General features: G+C 38.5%; 1 protein-coding gene across 1 annotated transcript in view; it reads left to right on the forward strand.

Moving 5' to 3' along the window:
• The window catches only part of PLCXD3 (phosphatidylinositol specific phospholipase C X domain containing 3), a gene marked incomplete at both ends in the record, with an annotated part of 189244 nt that extends 186011 nt beyond the window's left edge, over positions 1-3233 (forward strand). The window contains one exon of the mRNA XM_079703654.1: positions 3080-3233. Within this exon, the coding sequence (XP_079559780.1) occupies positions 3080-3233 (154 nt within the window). The remainder of the gene's footprint in view (positions 1-3079) is intronic.
• Between the last annotated feature and the right edge of the window lie 22989 nt (positions 3234-26222).

The raw sequence follows: 26222 nt of genomic DNA on the forward strand, positions 1-26222 counted from the left end.
TTCAAGATAGAATTCTCTTCTGAAGCTGTTGCTGTGAAGATCAAATTTCTCCACCTGCCAGTCTATTTTCTGAAGGCAATGGACCTTTTAAATCAATGTTATGCTCTTTTAGAAGCACTTGTGTCCCACTCTATCTGTATGCTGAAAAATGTGGATCCGAATTTTTAAGGTATTACCCACAGGATGAATGTAGTCCAAGGCAGTTGATTCAGTTTTGCCTGGATGGGTCAAGTTTGACTAGATACACTTTCTGAGGTCTGGAGAAAGACACACATATTACATTCTATGCTTCAACCTCACAAACCAAAAGAAGCATGGCTTTCTTTTCTCCTTTATTTTCATGACACTGCATGCTCCTAATTTTCATCTTACTTCTATGTCTACTTCTCTCTTTTTTTAATTGAATCAAATTTTCTGCCCATGTTGTTGATTTTCAAATTTTCTCTTCTCATCCTTCTTTATACTATCTTCCCATGTAATTTTATCCACTCTCATAGCTCTAACTATTCTTTCTATGTGATGACCCTTGACCAGCTCTATGTCCTGAATATCAGAACTGTACTTAACTGTGAATTAAGATCTCAACTCATGTGTCCCAAAGTCACCTCAAAGTCAACATGTCTCAGGGCTTCCCTTGTGGCACAGTGGTTAAGAGTCTGCCTGCTGATGCAGGGGACGCGGGTTCGTGCCCCGGTCCGGGAGGATCCCACATGCCGCGGAGCGGCTGGGCCCGTGAGCCATGGCCGCTGAGCCTGCGCGTCTGGAGCCTGTGCTCCGCAGCGGGAGGGGCCACAGTGGTGAGAGGCCCACGAATCGCAAGAAAAAAAAAAAAAAGTCAACATGTCTCAGACTGAACTTAGCACATCCACTGGAAAGCCTTTGGTGCTGTCTTTCCAAGATTAGCGAATGATGCTCACCTACCAAAATACCACTAGAAATCTAGATTCATGTCTTCTTTCTCCCTCTCCATCTACATCCAATCCCACACCAGTCAAATGTTGTCATTTTATCTCCTCAGTTCCTTTCAAATATATCTATTGTGGCCACTGAGATGTAAGCTACCATTATCTCTGGTCTGGCTTCCTTCCACTGCTCCCTAATTGTTAGCCCTGATCCCAGTCTTGCTTTCTTCCATTCATTTGTTCACAATGAAGGCAGACCACTCTCTCTGAATCACAAGTCTAAGCATATTATTTCCCTGGTTAACAGCTTTCAGTTGGTCTACATTTCTGAAAGCCCTCTATCATCTGGTTCCTTCTTATTTCTCCAACATTTTTAAGACTTCCTTAAATTTTGTAGCTTCTCTGAGATTCTAAATTTCATCATTGTCTCTCTACCCATTCACTTCTCTCTCTCCCTCCATCTCATCCAGGAAATTAATGTCCACATGTATTTCCTCACTCTTTCATTGTTATTGCACTACCACCTCTCAGACCTCAGTTCATTTATCCCTTTTTCATGTCAACCTCCTTTCCTGCTCCCTTAGGTCAGAGTGGTTTCTCTTCAATATGCTGTCATAGGATATTGCATCTTTCCTGACATCTCCTGGATCTGTCTGCATGCCCTACTCCTAAGCACGCCCTATTCCTGACTATGAATGAAGGAATGCTATTTCTTCCATCTGAAAATTCACTGCATCACCCTGTTCCCACCTTTACCCAGCTAAATCTTCCTAATCCCTCAACATTCAGGGAGCGCTCTTCTGAAAAGTTTTTCCTGACTTTGCAAGCTAGGCTAGGTGACTCTCCACTATGCTGTCATGGTAATGAATCATCTTTTATAATTAAGTCAGATCATAACACTCTTCTGCTCAAGATCCTCCAAAGACTCCCCATTTCGCTCAGAGTAAACCTCAAAACCCTTATAATAGCCTACAGTGCTTTACAGCATCTGCCTCCCTTTCCTTATTATTTCTCTAACTTCATCTTTTAATACTTTCTTCTTTCTTTTGCCACATTTAGGCATGCTACCCCTTCAGGGCCATGGCAGTAACTGAAACGCTTTCCCTAGCTTTCTACATGACAACTCCCTTGTCTCCTTCAAACCCTCGCACAAATGTCCGCTTGTCAATGGACCTGTGTAAGCACCTATTTTAAGTTGCGATCTGCTCCACACCTCTCTATCTATGCACTCCAAATCCTTTTTTTTTGCTGTGTTTTAATAGCACTTATTCCCTCCTATCAAATGATATAATTAATTTATGATTATTAGTCATCTTTTGTCTTCCCTTATTAGACTGTAAGCTCCACACAGGTGGATATTTGTATCTGCTTTGTTCACTCAAGTTTTCCAAGTGCCTTCAAGGGTGCCTGGAATAGAAGAGATGATCAGTAAATATGTTTAAAGGATGAGCATTGATTGTGCTATACAGTATTAAAATTTTCTTCCTTGCCCACCTGCCCACCGCCAAACCATGCACTTGTCAAATGCAGGGAGTTTTGTCCTTACATCTATTTACAATATCCAGCATATTTGCTGAAAATAGTGGGTTCATAATAAATGTTTGCTAAGTGCATATATGCACCTCTCGACCTCACTACCCCATAGCTTTGCAGGGTTTGTGATCACACCATACCAAACTAGAATATGAGTGCAAAAATATTGTTTTCTTAGTGGAGAAGCTTCTCTATAAATTCTCATGGCATCTGAGATCTCCAAAGATGGAGTTCAATGTGGACCAAGGTAGTCACTACAGTCATCCTTCCATATCCTAGGGTTCCGTATCCATAAAATTGATCCTGGGTTGGTTGAATTCACAGATGCAGAAACCGCAGATGAGAAAGTATGACTTTATTACTTCATTTTATATAAGACACGTGAGCATCCGCAGACTTTGGTATCTGTAGGGATTCCTGGAACCAATCCCTCATGGATTCCAGGAATGGCAGTATTTCTCCTGCAGAGTCACTTCAGAGGTTAAGAATTTGACATTGTTCATTTGGCTTTTTTCTCCATTCTGTATCTGTAACTGGGGCATTTATTTTAATAACTTAGAAAACTAAAGGAAGTCCTGGGAATTGTGAGCTCAAAAAATAATATCTTTCCTTCTGTGACTTCTCTTTTTTCTTTCCTTTCTCAGAGCTCTTCCTGCCATGATGCAGTGGGTCCGCACGCAGAAGCCAGGAGAGAGTGGCATCAATATTGTCACTGCCGATTTCGTAGAACTTGGTGATTTCATCAGCACTGTCATAAAGCTCAACTATGTCTTTGATGAAGGGGAAGCCAACACTTGATAGTACCATTTGGAGTGCCAGTGAATAAGATAGAGAAAACTCACTGTATTAAGCATATAATCTATAAACACTCTGATCTTCCTATTCCACTGAGTCTCTGAGGGAATAAGGGATGAAAGTGGGTGGGAAAAGGGGAAAACCATTTCTTCAGTGATTATTATCATACTCTTCATTACTATAAATATTTCATTTCCCATTTGATGAGCAAAACCTACTTCTAGTGTTAGGAATAAAAAAAAAGACTAGTACATTTCATTTCTCAGAATTAGTTTTTGTAACTTATGAGTGTTTACTTGATTGTGTTTCTGATTTCAACCTAGGGCTCCTACACTGTGTATCCTCTAAATGAACCTTTCTGCTCCCTCTCTAGCTCTCTCTTTTTAATCAGATGTTGTATGGGACTTAAAAATAATTAAATGTCCAACATAACTTGTATTATCAATACATTGTTGTATGAAATGTACTTGTTTTGTGGGACCTGGTATAATATTCTGTAGTCTGCAATCTCACTAACTTTGGGTCATAAACAATATGCATCAAATCTGTTTCCCTGCATAAGTAATATTGGTGGCCATAATCAGTAATTTTTGTGTTATATAAAAACAATAGTGTTTCACAGTATTTCTATTTAAGGCAGCTATAAATATAGAGTAAAAACTTTTGTGGAAGAACTATTAGTGCCAACTCCATAGTGAAAAATGGGGGTAGGGGAAGAGATGGATGTCATTTTAATTCAGAAATCTCTTAAATAATATTGTCCTACAAATGCTCAGTAAATAAAAAATTAAGACAAGTGTTGTTAAAATCAGGAAACTCTGAAAAGAACCCTCACAAAAGTTCTTCTAACAATTATCTTGACTGAAAAAATAAAAAGAAGAAAAGAAAGAAATGGAAGATTGAGCAAGCTTTCCTAACAAATTGAGATTTCCAAATATGTCATTCTAAATCCCAGATTTTGAAGAGTATATTCTGAGAAGCTTCAATCTGAGTATTTTTACTTGAAGTTGAGGAAAATGGAAGGGTGGCAGAGTGAATTAGAGCAATGTTTTTGAAACTATGACCGTGAACTCTCAAGGATCCGTGAAGCATTTTTAGGAGTTTCTTAATTACATGTGATTTGGGCAGACTTATTGAAAATCACTTCTGTGTCCCACCCCAGGGTCAAGTTTGAGGCAGAGGCCAAAGTTTCACAGAAAGTTTCTGCCATCCACCATTTGATAGTCCAGGTGTATGAGGAAGAAAAATGGTAATGCAAATTTGAGCATTGCTTCTGCCTTGGTGTCTTTGTGATATTTGACAGCTCTAAACAATCTTAAAAGAGCATGATAACCCTTACGAATATGCTTCACAGGAATATTGTGAGGCATTTATAAAAATCTATAAAATTTGCTGAATTCATACAATTCTGAATTATTTTATCTTCCTGTTTAGAAATAATCTCACCTCAATAGTTTCCTGGGAAAACACAGTCCATGTAAATTGGGGCCATAGAGAAATAAAAGCATGCTCTCAGCTTTCAATTAATTTAGATGTATGACATGTGGTTTAATCTCTGAGTCCTAGGTAAGGGATTTGACTCCAAGGTTACGTATGTCAAAATTATAAATAATCAAGTGTTGATTAAAAGATTATAAATACTCACTATCAGAAAATAGTGCTTATTAGCAACTGTGGGGGAAGGAAGATAAATTGTTTATACTGAAGAGAACGTTTATGAAAAGTGTGCAGGTGTGTGTGGTTGACCAAGTAGCATGCATATACACACAACAGATATGATCTCCATTCCAATTGTGTGTATATGTCTCAACAGACAAAATATATCAATATATACCCACTCTTGTGCAGGCAGACAGACACAAATACACACAAACATACACAGTCATGGACAGACACAGTGAAATTCTTCTTTTCAAGTGAAAACTTAGGTAATATTAAATAATTTAATTTTAGGACCAAAACCCTTAACAATGTATGAGAAGGAGTTGATGAGATTTTTGAAAGTAGAGTAGCTGATCATATTCAAATATTTTTGTAAAAATAGATATTAATTATCTACAAATATAATTTTCTTTCTGCTTTCCCTCCCCTTGTAGTTTTACTGTCTTTCTGTCTCTCTCACCTGCTCTTTATATACAATTGAATATGAATCCTTTCTAAAGGACTATAACTTATTGAAATTTATGTCCTGTGAAGTTGTTTTGGGGGGAGGTTTTCTCTGACTATTCATTATTCATCCCTCAGGAGGATCTTTAGCCAAGCACACTTGCAATGACACAAGGATTTAACTTATACATGTATGAGAAAACAGATCTTTCAACATATTCAATACAAATGAAAAATGAATAAAATATAGAGGTAACTATGTTGTATTTTCGTGAACTTAGATGCTTTCTTATGTTTGCTTAGAATTAGCTTTGTCCTATCTGTCATTTGGGTGCTGGAAAAAAACAAACATGCTGAAGCATTAGATTAATTGTGCAGTTTCTCAGTTGGAGAAAGCTTTTAATTGCTATTAATGATATGCACATAGAGACCTTGTTTGATGAAAGATACTTCCAAGCCAATGTTTGGTGTCCATGTGTATATACATTATCTATGTAACAGGCACTGGGAGTAAATGGACTTGCCTTAATTTCTAAAGGAGGAAACAGGTAGAAGTGAACCATGCATCCTCCACTAGAGGAAGAGTTCACTAGAAGGGATTCCTTTGCAAGGGGAATGGAGAGAAAACGCCTTTGGCTGTCTTTTGCCCATTGGCCCTGCTCTGGGACACACTTAGGGAGCAGGCTGTGGGCCTTAAATAAAGAGGTAGGGGGTGAGGACTAGTGGTATACAATCAGAGCTTACCATCAGCCTAAGCTCCTTTTTCTTAGCTGGGCATTGAGTTTCCAGAGAGTTAGAGCACAAGGGCTACAAATAGACCCCCAAATGGTAGGAGATACATCTTGGTGCATTTTTTGTTTTGCTTATTTCTTAAGACTTTTCCATCACAAGTCCTGCAAGGCAAAGAAAACAGAAACAAAATCCAACTTTTACCCAATCTACAGCAGGAAATCAAAGGAGTGAGTGGCTGAGATGAGGGAAAGTATACAAAGAGTATCATTTTTTGGTTTGCTTTCCTGTCTGTAATTGCGAAGGGCCAATATTTAAATACTCCTGCCATTATTCTTTATGTCTCCCTTATCACTACACAATCATATGAATGCAGAGAATGAGGAGGCATCTTTTAAAAGCCTTAGGATATTCTATATGATGACCTCAATATTTACTTTCAGCCATACTGGGAAAACTCACGTTTCATGGTGTGCCACCTAACAATGAATGTATTAAAGCATAAAGTGTTTGGTATGTATGCACCTGTGTGTGTACACACGTACTCATACACACAAACACACACACACACAGCAAGCACATCTCACACATTATTCAAGCTGAAACTGCACTCTAATTACTCAACCTGATTCTATTGCCATTTTAACTCTTAAAATTAATATCTCCTACGTAAGTAGGAACAAACATAATTCAAATATTTAAATATTTAAGAGGAGAAAAATCACTAGAAAACCAATGAAAAATGAGACCATCATAAATAAGAAATGCCTAGCAGTAATAGTCTAACTGCACTGTCAATTACACTTCAAGCTGGAGAATCAAAGATGGACTTAAATATAAATCACAAACAGACAGACGTACGTCTTCGCTTAATGTTGTTTTAAGTTCTTTGAGTTCTAACATGTTTTAGCCAAGGTTACCCATTCAGGATCTCCCCTGTTAGGATTCCAAACTGGAAGTTTGGAAGTCTCAGCAAATGTAAGTTTTCATGACTTTTTCAGTTCTACAATTTTAATGATCCAATGACACAATCTTCTGACCTTTGGTTGCTAGTCCAAATGAGCGCTCCACAGGTAGAGTGCTCGCTTTTTGAATTGCTAATAGAAAATAATGCATAGTGTCCCTCAGGATATGCTAAACAAGGTTTTTAAAAGCATTTTATTTTATAGCACTTTAGTCTTTTCAACTAGATTTCAGTGACACAATGGTGTAAATGCTGTATTTGCCATAACTTATTGGTGGCTCCTGTGTTACATACAGTTTTAAATAATGCTCTAAATTGTTTTCCCAATGACAGCGATAAAATGTTCTGTAGAGTTTGTTAAACGTGTTGATTAAGTCAGTTGAAAACTGTGCAATTTTTATTTCATATGTGATACTCTTTTGTAGGTATTAGTCCTAAATGTGTATTTGTATGAGTCAGAAGTATGTGCTTGTATGTGGTATGTGTGTGTTAAGTATACTGTATCTTATACAAAATCAAACTTATCCTAAAGAAAAAGGGCACATTATGACCAGCCTTAATTCATTGACATTTTTGTTATTGTTGCAATTTGGGATTAAAATTTTAAAAGAAATTATATTTTCGTTTAAAATGGCCTTTTTTTTTTAATCACATGAGAAATGTGCTTTAGCACTTATTTGAGTTCCCACAAGCAAATAGTCCAGCTTGTGGAACACCCAATGCTCTTTAAGTTTCAAACATCAATTAGTTTATTAACTTCATTAACATGCAAAGAAACTAAATTCAGATTCATTTCCATCAACAACAGAACCAGTGCATTCCTAAAGTTGTTCTTCCAAATATGGAACCCATTTTGCTTATAAGGATGTTTTCCATAAAAAATTGTTTCTCCAAACCCTTACTTTTTAAAAAATTGGATCTTCTCAAGGGAGATGAACTACCTTGGCCCTGTGAGAGTCACTAAAGACCCATCAACATTAGGTGGTACCCTTTGCAAAAAAACAGGATGCAACACTCTTAAATTTTTGCTATCTGCCTATGTGCAGTCTAGCAATAAAAAACTAAGTACTAATTTGAGGATCTGCACAGGTGGTCATGTTCAAAGCAAAACTCTGTAATCTTTGGGCCTGGGATCTTGGTATGGAATATTAATCAATCTTCTTTCCTCTCTTTCTCCACCTTCAATTATTTTTGTCCCATATTTAATGTTGCTAGATAGAATACAGGACACCCAGTGAAGTTCAAATTTCAGATACATATGAATAATTTTAGTATAAGTATTTTCCCAATATTTCATGAGATGTACTTATACAAAAAAATTACTCATTGTTTATCTGAAATTCACATTTAACTGGTTGTGTTTGTATTTTTTTCTAATCTGGCATTCCTATCCATCCTGACTCTCTACTTTTTTCATCAGGGCTACCTATAGGGGGTAAAATCCTACCTCTTTTTACACTCCTGTGTTAAGATACTTCATGAAAATAAATAGTCCTAAAACCCTTCATGAAGGAAAATATTGGCCCATGCCAAGTCCTACAAATGCATTATGAAGGACCAACTCAAATATAGGAGGAATAATCAGATAAGAACTTTTATAAGATTAATGCTACATTCACTGGCCTGTTGTGAGATCCAAGTCTCACTCCGCCTGCCCCCCTTAATCCCTTAAGTAACATTCCTCAATAATTGGGACAACCAGTAACACACCCAGACATTTAAAATGACCCTGGAGTATAGTAGCATGTTCCAACCCATACCAGGACCTCTTTTAAAGTTTATTATCTTTTTCTTTCAGAGAGGTAACAAACTAATCCCTTACTTTTCTCATTAACATCCTACCATAAATTATTTTTATCAGATTAGAACTGGTCTCCTATGGAACTGTAGAAATTTTGACATAGAAAGGAACTCTCTTGACTGCCTGAGGAAGAGAGAAGAGTCTGAGGTATGAACACAGCTCTGTCGGTGCCTACTCGGGCAGCAGGTGGGAGATAGAATGTAGTGCCTAAGAATGAAGCCAGCACCTGACAGAGACGTTCGCCAAAGCAGATTATAACAACCAGCAATTTTTCTGAGGAAACCCAACACATCCCAGAGTAAGAACAGTGGGATCTAAGGCCAGTCTCTAGAACACTTTTCAGAGAGTAGAACCATGATGGCATTCCTAAAACAGAGTTTTCAAATACTGTTGTATCCAATGGTGAATCCTTGGCAGAGTCCGAATGTGGATGGAGTTTCAGAACATTTGGATAGCTACCTCCTCTCTTGAAATTTGTGTAAGTAATAAGAAAATCCAAATCCCTTAATGTAACCTTTCCATCTCATGACCCCTGCTGTCACACATTTGTGTTGATTTGCTTCATGTCTATAGGATGGGAATTTGCAGAGCTGGTGACATTTCCTTCATTAGACACTAGAAATTCACCAGAGGGAGACAGATCTGTGCCTTCTCTTTTTAGGATCTGGTCATTGATACTTTAATAAATGTGGTGTAAAGAAAATACATGCCTACAGTTCTGTTTAGCAAATGTGAAATTTTTTTGATAAGGTCGTGTTCTTAATGTTTAAAACAGTTTCTTTGTATCCAGTGAAAAGCTTAATAAAGTCCTGATACCAGTTGTCTTAATTTTTTTATTTCATATTCATCAGTGCCTCATGATAACCCCAAAGTGGATCTCTTAAATAGGACACGACTCAGAACAACAGGAAATATCATTCTTTTTGAAAAATATAAATCACCATATTAGAATTTCCTCTGTGAAAGAATATAGTATTCTCCACCAATAAAGGCAATGCCATGAGTGTTTCTGTTACATCAAAGTTAGGTATCTCCGAAGTCTGATGCTTTTAGCTTCTGATATTGCCACAAAGGCCAATATCAGTATAGCAATACTATGTTAATATAATATATTAATATTATAAAACACCGTCTTGAGGTTAAAAGCTTAATGTGAAATTTACTTTTGCTGAACCTCCACTATGTCCAATGTGTGAAACATTATGTCAGAACTGAAATTGTATTTCGCCAAATAAACCCTACTTGTTGGGTTCAAATCAGTCTTAAAACAAAACTTAAGCATTGTAATAGTATTATAAAAACCCAGCAAAAAATGTGGTCCAAGATTATTTTTGAGGTTGAATTTGGACATAAATCCCCCAAAAGGCTCTGCTTGTTATATACACTAGTATGTTCATGACATTAGACGATTTCTATTTATAAAGCTGTAATGATTTCTACATTTATGAAATAATATATATCTTCAAATAATATTCCACATAAGTATATCTTTGACCTTAACATAACACTACTATAGTTTTATCACAGCCATTATTTATTTATTCAGTAATTCAGCAATTATTTGCCAAATGCCTACTATACAGCAGGTCCCCTGCTAATCACTACAAAGCATTTCTAAGATGTTCTTTAGGACAATGAATAAGTACATCTCAGGTAGTTTATCATTAGAAATAGCAGGTGGCATCATTTTGTCCTCTAAACAAACAAATATAAATTCATTCTCAATGATCTTTTCAAAGAAATATCCCCAGATAATAAAACTGTTTGAACCACAGTTGTTTCTGAAAGCCTGAGAAGAAAGGGACAATTTCTACAGTAAGTATAATGGGAAATAGGTTGGTCGTATCATGAAGAGTGGATCCCCCCTCTCCCCCGCCACGATCCCTGTCACCATGCATAGGATGCTGTGTATGAACTCGGGTGCCATATTCTATCCATAGCTCCAAAACAGCAAAAACAGAGGCTCCATCCCTTCTCTGTGCTCCCCTCACTTCCAGAGCTTCAGATGAAACTTCTTTTTCTCGCCAGCAGAGGCTGACCTCCTAAATTAAAGCAGACCCCATAAAGAAGTGTCTCCCTCCCATGGGGTAAAGATGGTGATACCTCCTAGATCAAAGGAGTCCACATATCAGCTGGCTTTGGAGGAAATATTTCTTTCTTAGTGGAAAGTAATATTGTGGTACGATGGAGCATTTCAACATTGGATGTCAACAGGTGGTTTAATATTTGTCCGTCATAATGACCGCCCTGAATTAAGTGGCAAGACATGAACCTAAATGTAACTGGGCATCTTCTACCATATTCATCTTTCAGTCCTGTGGATAGAAATATCCCTGGGAGCATCTGGAGCTTTAGGCAATGGTGAACCACATTAAATTCTAGAAAGTGGGATTTAGTGCCCTGAGTGAGAAGCAGAGGAGGGCGGCGGAGAACTCCAGTGTTGGAAGCTGCAAGCTTTCCTTGGCAGAACGTTTATCCTCTACTCACACTTCTTCCTTCAGAGGAACATGTAAGCTTGACCTCTTGGGGTTTTATTAAGAAATAATGAAGGAAAAAAATCTCTTGCCTCGGGCTTCCCTGGTGGCGCAGTGGTTGAGAGTCCGCCTGCCGATGCAGGGGACACGGGTTTGTGCCCCGGTCCAGGAAGATCCCACGTGCCGTGGAGCGGCTGGGTCCGTGAGCCAGGGACGCTGAGCCTGCGCATCCGGAACCTGTGCTCCATAACGGGAGAGGCCACAACAGTGAGAGGCCCGCGTACCGCAAAAAAAAAAAAAAAAATCTCTTGCCTCAACACAACTGCTCAGCTATTATTAAATTGTACACTTTCATTATGGAAAAAGAAAAATGTGCCTGCAGACTGGTTTCTATTTTGGCATGGGGAAAAGGCAGAAAATATTAATTTCGAACCAATAATTCTTTTCTCATTGGACTAAAAGGTTATGAATCTTTGATTTAAGCTTTAAAGTTAGAGGCACATCTTCGCTGTTTTTGTATTCCCAGGGCATAGCAGTTATTAAAACAGTTTGGAAACAATGAAATGAAGTTGTGACAGGTTATGACCCAATCGAGTCGTAGACAAGTGCTTGATCAGGGCTGTGCACATGCGGAGCATAGTCGGATGTTGATGAGTGTTCCAAAAAGTACCAGCAGTATCCTCCACCTCTTGCATTCCTTGGAGAAATATTGACAATATTGGGAGAATTTAGGGGAAAATACACTGCGTGGTTTCCTCTTCAAACACTAAGGCCTCTTCTGTTAGCTGTAAAGTCAACTCTAAATCTTTGTGAAGAATATGCACCCAGGGGAACTTGCGTTAAGATGCATCGATTTAAAAGGAGCTGAGAAAGGGTACGAGAGGGTATTCCATTTTGAGCTTCAACAAATCTCTTGTTAAATTTTCCCATCCCTCATCCTCTTTCAGATACAAGTGGGGTTGAGTGAATACATTAACTAAAATTCCACAGGCTCCTGTTTCCACACAAGAGTTCTGCTCACACACCCTTTGGAAAGGTTGTCCCCTTCACCACACTTTTCTGCATCCCCAGAAGATGTTTTCTGTGCCGAGTAAAACTTCATGGCCTCTGGCTACTGGCTGCTGCTGCACTCTCATCTCAATGCCCCCTGTGGTCTCCAGTCATTGCCCTTTCTCCACCAGAACCAGCAACCTGCCCAGTTGGCACTGCTTACCCCCAGCTGAACATCACTCCAGAGATAAAGTCCTCAGGTGCCAAAGTGATGAGTGGTCTACTGCCAAGTGAATAGAGGTAAGGAAATACTTCTCTCTTTATGTTATATTCTTGTGTCCCAAAATAATTAATTAACCAAGATCAGAGGCAAAGAGCTATTCAACTCCTTCCCTCTTTCTTTCTCTCCCCATTATGGGCTTGGGACAGAAATCAATTCCAGTGACAGCCACCATGTCATTCTGAAAATCACTGCTCCCCTCTGAGGACCAAGGCGTTTTTGCTGGTCAAATGTATCTTCCTGGTTTTTCCTTCTCTCAAGAAGTTATCCTAGGGATTTCCTTAGTTCTTATACAATAGGGCTCTGATAGACCCACCCTCCCAATTCTGTTATTTACTTTCATTCTAGGACCCCAGATGAATGTGGCCTAAAAGGACCAGCAGCTCCTGCGTGTAGCCATCTCCACAAGATGGGCAAATGAGCAAATTGGGTAAGGGACTTTGTGTACAGGTACCTAGCTTCTCCTTACTGGGATTCCTCCTTCCCCTGTCCACCACAAAGAAAACTTATTCCCTCACAAACAATCTGATGAACTTATTCACAATGAAGTATTGATATGAACAGGGCTTAAAATAGTGGTTTTCAAACATTTTTTACTTTAAAGATACATTTACAGAAAGGTTAAACTCACAAGACAACATATTACAGATGGGAAAGGGCAATGGCTCTGTGTCCCCCTTCTATGAGTTCTCCTGGGTATTCCTACAGAAACTCCTAGGACTCCCCTGAGCTGCACTTCTCAAACTTTATTATGCCTCAATTACCAGAATCTTAATAAAATGCAGATTCTGATTCAGGAAAATGAGGATGGAGCCCCAGATTCTGACTTTCAAACAAGCTCCCAAATGATGCTGATCTTGCTATGGCAGGCATCCCACTTTGAGTAGCCAGGCTATGGAGCCCAACTTTAGAACAACTGCTAAGTCTTGACTTTTCCATGAGATTTACTTGGGGGGGAAGGGTAAATGACCAAATCTTTAACTATAAAACAAACAGTTTGAGTGGAGGAATTATTAAAGGAAAGAAGAAAACCAAGCCTCGTCAACCTAAAGCCACCAGTAACTACTTGTGGTCTGATGAAGTCAGGTTTATTTACTCATAGCAGTAAGAGAGACCAGGCGGAAGATGAAACATGGATTATCTCACCGAACTAAGGAAAACAGAGTTGTCACAGAGTTCAGTGCAGGGGTGGACTTTAGATGAAATTTAAGTCTATTATGATAGGCTCAAAGCAAAGTAAGCCTGTGTAAAGGGTCTGGGCTGCAAAACAAGCCTAATATCTTGGCCTTCAAAGTTAAGATAGCTGAGGAAGGCTGTGTGCAGAAAACCTGGATCTGAATTTCTGCTCCCAGGTTCAGAATTGAAGCTGATTTCCTGTATCAAATTGACTTAGATCCTGCATGCATGAGTGGGATGTTTCATTCGTCCTGATAGAATTTCCAATAGCCTTCGTTACTCAAGAAGGGTGTTATTATGACACTTTAGAGCTGCAGTGTGTCCTTGAGAGAAGTATTTCCTGTTAACTTTGAAGAGCTGACTTAATCTCTGCCTGTTATTCCAGCCTAATGAATGGCCAGGCAGATTGTACCTTCTTAGTCCAAGCTATTTTTTTAATTTCTCAGTTCGTAAGTGATAGAAATACAACCCAAATTAATTTAAGCCAAAAGGAAAAAAAAAAAAGAGGGTATTTTCAGGCTAATTGAAACTGAAAAAGAAGTAGCTTTGGGGATAACTGTATCTGTGCTCTCACACAATATCAGGGCTTGATTTTTCTCCATCTCTCAGTTTTACTTGCCTCTACATTGACTATATTTAAGTAGGGTTTTTTCACACTAAGGCAAGATGATCAAAGAGAATTTCTTTTTCTCAATAATTTGAACTGAAAGAAAATTTTGAGTCTCATTGGCCTGAGTTGGGCTTCACGTCAAGTTCCCAATTGTGAGAATGGATGGAGGATGGGGAAATGGTGGCTTACAAGGAAAATTGAAGTTCTGGACTAGAAGATGTGAGAAGTTGCTCTAACCAAGTACAAATACAGATATCCTTTACAGACTTTCTCAATACCCTGAAATCATGTCCTGTAGGGGGCACTGCTTTCCTTTATTCAAAGTGTTGGCCTTTATTGCTTTGGCTTCAGTTTGAATTCCAGAGATGAGAGAGTAAAAATTAATGCTAAGTAGATTTTTAACTTTTATCTTTTGGGGTCTTTTTTTAAAACCTTTTTTATTGTAAATAATTTCAAACTTACAGAAAACTTGCCAAAATAATGGAGAAAACTTCCATGTATACTTTCCTTGGAGTCATTTTTCGATTAGTATTTTTTCAATGTTCTAAAAATAGTGTGTTTTAAAGTATTATTCACATTCCAGAAGCAATTAAGATGTCATAACTGAAAACTTTAAAAATCTATATCCTTGGGAGGACCTTCAAGATGGCGGAGGAGTAAGACGTGGAGATCACCCTCCTCCCCACAAATACATCAAAAATATACCTACATGTGCAACAACTCCTACAGAACACCTACTGAACACTGGCAGATGACCTCAGACCTCCCAAAAGGCAAGAAACTCCCCACGTACCTGAGTAGGGCAAAAGAAAAAAGAAAAAACAGAGGCAAAAGAATAGGGACGGGGCCTGCACCAGTGGGAGGGAGCTGTGAAGGAGGAAAGGTTTCCATACACTAGGAAGCCCCTTCCCGGGCGGAGACTGCGGGTGGCAGAGGGGAGAAGTTCAGAGCCACGGAGGAGAGCACAGCAACAGGGGTGCGGAGGGCAAAGCGGAGAGATTCCCACACAGAGGATCGGTGCTGACCAGCACTCACCAGCCCGAGAGGCTTGTCTGGTCACCCGCCGGGACTGGTGGGGGCTGAGAGCTGAGGCTCGGGCTTCGGAGGTCGGATCCCAGGGAGAGGACTGGGCTTGGCTGCATGAACACAGCCTGAAGGGGGCTAGTGCACGACAGCTAGCCAGGAGGGAGTCCAGGAAAAAGTCTGGACCTGTGTAAGAGGTAAGAGACCATTATTTTGGGGTACACAAGGAGAGGGGATTCAGAACACGGCCTAAATGAGCTTCAGATATGGGCACAAGCTGCGGCTATCAGCACGGACACCAGAGATGGGCATGAAACACTAAGGCTGTTGTTGCAGCCGCCAAGAAGCCTGTGTGCAAGCACAGGTCACTATCCACACCTACTCTCCTGGAGCCTATGCAGCCTGCCACTGCCAGCGTCCCATGATCCAGGGACAACTTCCCCGGAAGAACACACAGCAAACTTCAGGCTGTTGCAACGTCATGCCAGCCTCTGCCTCCACAGGCTCACCCCACAATGCATAACCCTCCCGCCCCCCAGCCTGAGCGAACCAGAGCCCCCTAATCAGTGACTCTTTTAACCCCGTCCTGTCAGTGGGAAGAACAGACGTCAGAGGGTGACCTACATGAAGAGGTGGGGCCAAATCTAAAGCTGAACACTGGGAGCTGTGTGAACAAAGAAGAGAAAAGGAAATCTCTCCCAGAGCCTCAGGAGCAGCGGATTAAATCTCCACAGTCAACTTGATGTACCCTGCATCTGTGGAATGCCTGCATAGACAATGAATCATCCCAAATTGAGGTGGTGGACTTTGGGAGCAACTGTAGACATGGGGTGTGCTGTATGTGACTGACTAGTTTCTGATTTTTATGTGTATCTTAGTATAGTTTTTAGCACTTGTTATTATCCGTGGATTTGTTTATTGGTTTGATTGTTCACTTCTTTTATTTTTATTACTTTATTTTTTAATAAAACCTTCTTAAATTTTTACTTTAAAACTTTTATTTTATTTTATTTTATTTTAATTTTTATTCTCCCATTTCTTCTGAGCCGTGTAGCTGACAGGGTCTTGGGCTCCAGCCGGCTGTCAGGCCTGAGCCTCTGAGGTTGGAGAGCCGAGTTCAGGACACTGGACAACCAGAACCTCCTGGCCCCATGTAATATCAATGGGCAAGAGCTCTCCCAGAGATCTCCAGCTCAACGCTAAGACCCAGCTCCATGCAAGAACCAGCAAGCTCCAGTGCTGAACACCCCACTGAAAAAGTCCAGCCTCATCCACTAAAACACAGGCACCAGTCCCCTCCACCAGGATGCCTACACAAGCCACTGAACCAACCTTAGCCACTGGAGGCAGACATCAAAAACAACAGGAACAACAACAACAAAAAAAAAACAGGAACTACAAAACTGGAGCCTGCTAAAAAGAGACCCCAAATACAGTAAGTTAAGCAAAATGAGAACACAGAGAAATATGCAGCAGATGAAGGAGCAAAGTAAAAATCCACCACACCAAACAGATGAAGAAAAAAATAGGCAATCTACCTGAAAAAGAATTCAGAGTAATGATAGTAGAGATGATCCAAAATCTTGGAAATAGAATGGAGAAAATACAAGAAATGTTTAACAAGGACCCATAAGAACTAAACAGCAAACAAAAAATGATGAAAAACACAATAAATGAAATTAAAAATTCTCTAGAAGGAATCAATAGCAGAAAAACTGTTGGAGAAGAATGGATAAGTGACCTGGAAGATAAAATAGTGGAAATAACTACCACAGAGCAAAATAAAGAAAAAAGAATTAAAAGAATTGAGGACAGTTTTAGAGACCTCTGGGACAACATTAAATGCACCCACATTTGAATTATAGGGGTCCTAGAAGAAGAAGAGAAAAAGAAATGGACTGAAAAAGTATTTGAAGAGATTATAGATGAAGCTTTCCCTAATATGGGAAAGGAAATAGTCAATGGAGTCCAGTAAGTAAAGAGAGTCGCATAGAGGATAAATCCAAGGAGAAACCCCCCAAGACCCATATTAATCAAACTATCAAAAATTAAATACAAAGAAAAAATATTAAAGCAGCAAGGGAAAAGCAACATACAAGGGAATCCCCATAAGGTTAACAGTTGATATTTCAGCAGAAACTCTGTAAGCCGGAAGGGAGTGGCAGAATATATTTAAAGTGATGAAAGGGAAAAACCTACAACCAAGATTACTCTACCCAGCAAGGATCTCATTCAGATATGATGGAGAAATTAAAACCTTTACAGACAAGCAAAAGCTAAGGGAATTCAGCACGACAAACCCAGCTTTACAACAAATGCTAAAGGAACTTCTGAGGCAGGAAACACAAGTGAAGTAACAAACCCAGAACAATTAAGAAAATGGTAATAGGAACATACGTATTGATGATTACCTAAAATGTAAATGGATTAATTCTCCAACCAAATACATAGACTGGTTGAATGGATACAAAACAAGACCTGTATATATGCTGTCTACAAGAGACCCACTTCAGACCTAGGGAAACATACAGACTGAAAGTGAAGGGATGGAAAAAGATATTCCATGCAAATAGAAATCAAAAGAAAGTTGGAGTAGCAATTCTCATATCAGACAAAATAGACTTTAAAATAAAGATTATAACAAGAGACAAAGAAGGACACTGCATAATGATAAAGGGATCAATCCAAGGAGAAGATATAACAATTGTAAGTATTTATGCATGCAACATAGGAGCACCACAATACATAAGGCAAATGCTAACGGCCATAAATGGGGAAATCGACAGTAACACAATTATACTAGGGGACTAACACCCCATTTTTACCAATGGACAGATCATCCAGACAGAAAATTATTAAGGAAACACAAGCTTTATATGACACATTAAACAAGATGGACTTAATTGATATTTATAGAACATTCCATTCAAAAAAACCAGAATACAATTTCTTCTCAAGTGCTCATGGAACATTCTCCAGGATAGATCATATCTTGGGTCACAGATCAAAGCTTGGTAAGTTTAAGAAAATTGAACACATATCAAGCATCCTTTCTGGCCACAACGCTATGAGACTAGATATCAATTACAGGAAAAAAACTGTAAAAAACACAAACACATGGAGGCTAAACAATACACTACTAAATAACCAAGAGATCACTGAAGAAATCAAAGAGGAAATCAAAAAATACCTAGAAACAAATGACAATGAAAACACGATGACCCAAAACCTATGGGATGCAGAAAAAGCAGTTCTAAGATGGAAGTTTATAGCAATACAATCCTACCTCAAGAAACAAGAAAAATCTCAAATAAACAAGCTAACCTTACACCTAAAGCAACTACAGAAAGAAGAACAAAAAAGAAAAAACCCAAAGTTAGCCAAATGAAAGAAATCATAAAAATCAAATCAGAAATAAATGAAAAAGAAATGAAGGAAACAATAGCAAAGATCAATAAAACCAAAAGCAGGTTATTCGAGAAGATAAACAAAAGTGATAAAGCAATAGACAGACCCATCAAGAAAAAAAGGGAGAAGACTCAAATCAACAGAATTAGACATAAAAAGAAGAAGTAACAACTGATACTGCAGAAATAAAAAGGATCATGAGAGATTACAACAAGAAACTCTATGCAAATAAAATGGACAACATGGAAGAAATGGACAAATTCTTTGAAAAGTACAACCTTCTGAGACTGAACCAGGAAGAAATAGAAATTTTAAACAGACCAATCGCAAGCACTGAAATTGAAACTGTGATTTAAAATCTTACAACAAACAAAAGCCCAGGACCAGATGGCTTCACAGGCTAATTCTATCAAATATTTAGAGAAGAGCTAACACTTATCCTTCTCAAACTCTTCCAAAATATAACAGAGGGAGGAAAACTCTCAAACTCATTGTACAAGGCCACCATCACCCTGATACCAAAACCAGACAAAGATGTCAGACACATAAAAAAACTACAGACCAATAACACTGATGGGCATAGATGCAAAAATCCTCAACAAAATACTAGCAAACAGAATCCAACAGCACACTGAAAGGATCATACACCATAATCAAGTGGGGTTTATCCCAGGAATGCAAGGATTCTTCAATATATGCAAATCAATTACTGTGATAGACTATATTAACAATTTGAAGGATAAAAACCATATGATCATCTCAATAGTTGCAGAAAAAGCTTTTGACAAAGTTCAACACCCATTAATGATAAAAACTGGCATAGAGGGAACCTTTCTCAACATAAAAAGGCCATATATGACAAACCCATAGCACACATCATTCTCAATGGTGAAAAACTGAAACCATTTTCTCTAAGATCAGGAACAAGACAAGGATGGCCACTCTTGCCCCTATTATTCAACATAGTTTTGGAAGTTCTAGCCACAGCAATCAGAGAAGAAAAAGAAATAAAAGGAATACAAATTGGAAAAGAAGAAGTAAAACTGTCACTGTTTGCAGATGACATGATACTATACATAGAGAATCCTAAAGATGCCAACAGAAAACTACTAGAGCTAATCAATGAAATTGTTAAAGTTGCAGGATACAAAATTAATGCAGAGAAATCTCTTGCATCCTATACACTTGTGTTGAAATCTGAAAGAGAAATTAAGGAAACACTCCCATTTACCATTGCAACAAAAAGAATAAAATACCTAGGAATAAACCTACCTAGGGAGACAAAAGACCTGTATACAGAAAACTATAAGACACTGATGAAAGAAATTAAAGATGATACAAAGAGATGGAACGTTATACCATGTTCTTGGATTGGAAGAATCAATATAGTGAACATGAATATACTACCCAAAGAAATCTACAGATTCAATGCAATCCTTATCAAATTACCAATGGCAATTTTTACAAAACGAGAACAAAAAATCTTAAAATTTGTATGGAGACACAAAAAACCCTGAATAGCCAAAGCAGTCTTGAGGGAAAAACTGGAGCTGGAGGAATCAGACTTCCTGACTTCAGACTATACTACAAAGCTACAGTAATCAAGATAATATGGTAGTGGCACAAAAACAGAAATATCAATCAATGGAACAGGCAAAGCCCAGAGATAAACACACACATCTATGGTCAACTAATCTATGACAAAGGAGGCAAGGATATACAATGGAGAAAAGAAGTCTCTTCAATAAGTGGTGCTGGGAAAACTGGACAGCTACATGTAAAAGAATAAAATTAGAACACTCCTTAACACCATACACAAAAATAAACTCAAAATGGATTAAAAACCTAAATGTAAGGCCAGACACCATCAAATTCTTAGAGGAAAACATAGGCAGAACACTCTATGACATAAATCACAGCAAGATCCTTTTTGACCCACCTTGTAGAGAAATGGAAATAAAAACAAAAATAAACAAATGGGACCTAATGAAACTTAAAACCTTTTGCACAGCAAAGGAAACCATAAACAAGATGAAAAGACAACCCTCAGAATGGGAGAAACTATTTGCAAGTGAAACAACTAATAAGGGATTGATCTCCAAAATATAAAAGCAGCTCATGAAGCTCAATATCAAAAAAACAAACAAGCCAATCGAAAAATGGGCAGAAGACGTAAACTGACATTTCTCCAAAGAAGACATACTGCTGGTAAAGAAGCACATGAAAAGCTGCTAAACATCTCTAATTATAAGAGAAATGCAAATCAAAACTACAATTAGGTATCACCTCACACCAGTTAGAATGGGCATCATCAGAAAATCTACAAACAGCAAATGCTGGAGGGGGTTTGGAGAAAAGGGAACCATCTTGCACTGTTGGTGGGAATGTAAATTGATACAACCGCTATAGAGAACAGTATGGATGTTCCTTAAAAAACTAAAAAATGGGGCTTCCCTGGTGGCGCAGTGGTTGAGAGTCCGCCTGCCGATGCAGGGGACACGGGTTCGTGCCCCGGTCCAGGAAGATACCACATGCCGCGGAGCAGCTGGGCCCGTGAGCCATGGCTGCTGAGCCTGCGCGTCCGGAGCCTGTGCTCCGCAAGGGGAGAGGCCACAACAGTGAGAGGCCCAAGTACCGCCAAAAAAAAAAAAAAAACTAAAAAATGAATTACCATATGACCCAGCAATCCCACTACTGGGCATATACCCAGAGAAAACCATAATACAAAAAGACACATGCACCCCAATGTTCATTGCAGCACTATTTACAAGAGCCAGGTCATGGAAGCCACCTAAATGCCCATCGACAGATGAATGGATAAAGATGTGGTACATATATACAATGGAATATTACTCAGCCATAAAAAGGAATGAAATTGGTTTATTTGTAGAGACATGGATGAATCTAGAGACTGTCATACAGAGTGAAGTAAGTCAGAAAGAGAAACACAAATGTCGTATGTTAACACATATATGTGGAACCTAGAAAAATGGTACAGATGAACTTGTTTGCAGGGCCGAAATAGAGACACAGATGTAGAGAAAAAAACGTATGGACAGCAAGGGGGGAAATAGCCAGGATATGGTAGCAACCTAAGTGTCCACTGACAGATGAATGGATAAAAAAGACATGGCACATATATACGATGGAGTATTACTCAGCCATAAAAAGACATGAAATTTAGTTATTTGTAGTGAGGTGGATGGACTTAGAGTCTGTCATACATAGTGAAGTAAGTCAGAAAGAGAAAAACAAATACTGTATGCTAACACATATATATGTAATCTAAAAAAAAAAAATGGTTCTGACGAACCTAAGGGTAGGACAGAAATACAGATGCAGATGTAAAGAATGGACTTGAGGACTTAGGAAAGGGGAAGGGTAAGCTGGGACAAAGTGAGTGAGTGGCATAGACATATATACACTACCAAATGTAAAATAGCTAGCTAGTGGGAAGCAGCTAGAAGAAGAGTCTGGAATGATGGACTGGAGTTTTGTGTACTGTGCCATGGGGTTTATCTTGCAGGTAATGAAGGAGGATATGACCTACTCCCAAGAGGGAGATGAACCATATTCCATCAGGAGACCTAGGTCTGGATACTGGTTGAACAGAATGTTACCTGTGTAGTCATAGGAGTATAACAAATTATATTCAAAAGAGAACACAACTGCTCAACATTAACAAAGGCAAATCTGTCAAGTGTTAGGGGTAAGTACTCTAAATGAAGTCAAGTGGTTGCAGGAACAGGTGAATAACTAAAAGCAGGGGTACGGTAAAATCAAGGGTCCCAAGGCCTAGAGAACCAACGATTTGTTTAATTGGTTTCTGGCTAGGACATGGATGAGTTGTCTTGGTTAAAAGGAATCCCGATGGGGGAGCTCTCACGCAGGGAGACACTGATAGTTGTTGAGCAAGGGCCTAGCATAATCAGAAGGTATTTTAGAAGGATTGCACTGGGGCACGGTGAAGGACAGAGTGGAGATATAGTAAACAGGGGTCAGCAAAGCATTCTTTCATGACAGTGAAAGAGAGTTTGATGAAGGTCTGAGCTAGGGCAATGTCCATGAGCAGGAGTAGTTTGATAAGTAAGGGAAAAGATAATGGGATGCCAGGGTTGTTGCTCAAACTTCAAGGTCATTTGCAGGGTGGGTAGACTTTAGCTTGACAGTGAAGAATGGAGAAGGGAATCCATACAGGAGGGAAGGACAGCAGAACTTTTTGCAGAAGAGCAGATTTGGCAGACTCAAGCCTGACCCCATCCGGCATTTTGATATTCATATCTGGTTCCTGGTATGAGCTCCATCTCTTGGAAAGAATTTGTAAGTGGGCCTCAGCACCATACTGGTTATTGTCCAGTGGCCTCCTGCATCAGTCAACTTTAAGTTTTAGTATAATAGCCTACAGTTGGAAACCAATACAAAAAGAGCTTAGCTGTGGGCTCAAGTTTATTTAGGAGTCTAAAAAGATATTTCCTGAGGTTCTCACTATCCATTCTCTCCATCTCCACAGGATATGAACTCTTCTCAAATGTAGCTGAACTTTAACACAGGATTATGCACCATGCTGTAGTGGAGAAAACTTGAGCTTTGACCACATATTTAGCTAAGTGGTTGATGAAAATTACCTTACAACAGAGGATGACTGTCTGCCAAAAGAAAAAATGATATGGCTTAAGTATCTGCACAACGAGCTGCAGTGGCTTCCGTGGAGACGTTCTTCAGACTGGTCACTGCTTTTTAATGATTCCATTGACGTCAGATGGTGTCTAGTGCAGCCAGCTATTTTTATGTATCAACTGAAAATGCAGCAGCTATCTCTCCTCTGAATTAGATCACAGAGCAGCAATGAAACACATGTCTCCGCCATAAGGTAGATGAACAGGCACTTCTGGGTTATGTTAGAGAGAATATGACTTTTTCTCAATCTGCCCTGAAGCAGTGGTTGCAGTTGTCAATTGTACAAATCACTGGGTGTTTTTTCTTGAAGTATTTGTAAGGAAAGAAGAAAGGGAATATTTTGCTCTGTTGATCTAAGCATAACTGCAGGAAAGCTGAGCACAGTACACAGAGCAAACCAATCTTAAGGAGAGAGAGCAGCAAGACTGTCAATGCCAGAGAAGGAAAGGAGTGAGCATAAAATGGTTCATGTCCTCTCGATCCTAATGCTGTTTCCCTTGATGAAAAGGAAACTAGATGATCAGGTTCAGGGCCAAGAAGATTATCTGGGCCCAAGAACTCTGAGGGGCACCTTCTGTGACTTGAGACTGTGGTTTCCAAAGCTGAACTGAATATATCCAACTGGATGTATTCTGATGCAGACATTACTGAAAATACCTTCTGATGTTACCGTATAGTAATCTCTGGACTAGGAAATCTTACTCATAATCACACAGCAGCAGCACAACTACCATTGGTATTCTAAGCAGAATTCCCAGAGTACCTTTGAACATATTTTCATGTGCTTCATATTTTGAGCAGAAATAAAGCAAACGATGATCAACAAACATCATATGATGCATATTCAAGAAAAGTTTCTTAACCATAATAACAGAGACCATGTAGTAGATGTTTAAATTTCCCTATATAAAATTAGTTTCTTGTACATAGAAGTTTGTTGGTTGCAGAAGGTAGAAGTTCGTTATTTTCTAAAATTGGGGAGTGAGGTGGGGAGGAATAAATATTCAAATTCAAAACCATCAACTTTTTGTGATTATATTGCTTTCCCAGATAAGTACAGACATTTCAGCAAGACACTTTGTTTGCTGGGCTGTATTATATGATGGCACTTTATAAATTCTGAATTTTAAATTGCAGACAATAATATCAGCTCTCAAATGTCAGACATCATGATGTATTGGCTTTTCAACTTTTCAGGCCATTCACTTTCTTTGCTTCCAAAATGTCAAGTGTAAAGGCTCCTGATAACAAAGCTGTGCAAAGCATGTTATTTTTTTATTTATTTATTATTTTTTTTCAGCAATCATAGTACTTAATGGACAATCCTTCCAAAGCTTGTTTCTTATATGCAAAAGCCTGTGTTCTTTGCCTGATATTCTAATTGTTCAGACTGAGTCAGCTTTTAAGTAAATTAATCAATAAAATCCATCCCCCCTCAATTTAGCACATTTGAAATGATTGATTTCCCCTATTTCTATAGTACTAAAATTTGTGTTAAAAAATGTCTATCCAATCCTTAATTAAGCTCTTATTTTTAATTTGTCTTTTGTTCCAGGCACACAGATTTTCATTTGCCCTTTTGGAAAGTGAAGGTAGGGCAGCTAAAAAAGGAATTTCAAGGCTCATGAATTTTTCTTCATTAACATCTTAATTTAGCAAAACTGACATAAGAATTGCACCTTATACTTCATGGAATGTTCCTATAAAGAAGTATTAAAAACTGGACAGTTATAACTTTTTTTCTATTTTCATCAAAGCTCAAACAGAAATACTCATTGTTGAAAAGTGCAGAAATTAAACATAGATTGTTTGATGGGTGGTTGATTTATTTATAAATGTACTCATCTATTCATTCATTCAACACATATTTATACAGTAGCTACCAAGTCCTAAGCATTAGGCTAGGTAAGAAATACAAGGATAAATAAAGCACAGTTTCTGGCTTTGAGGAGTGGAATATAAGGTGGGAACAGGCTATACCATAGCCATAGCCATATTGAGCAATAGCTCAGTTCATAGCAATACAGGTCTTCCTCAAAAAACAAGAAAAATCTCAAATAAACAACCTAACCTACCATCAAAAAGAATTAGAAAAAGAAGAACAAACAAAACCTAAGTTCAGCAGAAAGAAGGAAATAATAAAGATCAGAGAAGAATTAAATAAAATAGAGTTTAAGAAAACAACAGAAAGAAATCTATAAAACCAAGAACTGGTTTTTGGAAAGGGTAAACAAAATCAACAAACCTGTAGCCAGGCCCAAGAGAGAGGACCCAAAGAAACAAAATAAGAAATGAAAAAGGAAAAAATAACTAATACCATAGAAATACAAAAAATCATAAGAATGTACTATGAACAGTTATATGCCCCCAAAATGGACAATCCAGAAGAAATGGAAAAGTTTCTAGAAACTCACAGCCTGTCAAAATGGAATCAAGAAGAAACAGATAATGAGTAGGTCCAAGGCTACTCATTTCTTCTTTCCAGACATGACTTTGAAATTAAGTTCCTGAATTTCTGAAAATGAATATTACACAATAATTCTTGAAAAATGTACCTAAACTATAATCTAACATAGCTCTGAAGGTCCCTCTTTGCTTAGGTCACATTACCTTTCCACTTTTACCCTTGTATTCAGTGATGTCTCCCCTATAACATGAGGCAAGGCACAGTGCCCTTATACTTTCCATAATATAGACAAATACAGATTCCTAACAGTGATCCTTATGAAAAAATAATTGCACGTATTGCTCCAT

Source organism: Hyperoodon ampullatus (genome assembly GCF_949752795.1).
Source record: "Hyperoodon ampullatus genome assembly, chromosome: 4".
NCBI lineage: Eukaryota > Metazoa > Chordata > Mammalia > Artiodactyla > Ziphiidae > Hyperoodon > Hyperoodon ampullatus.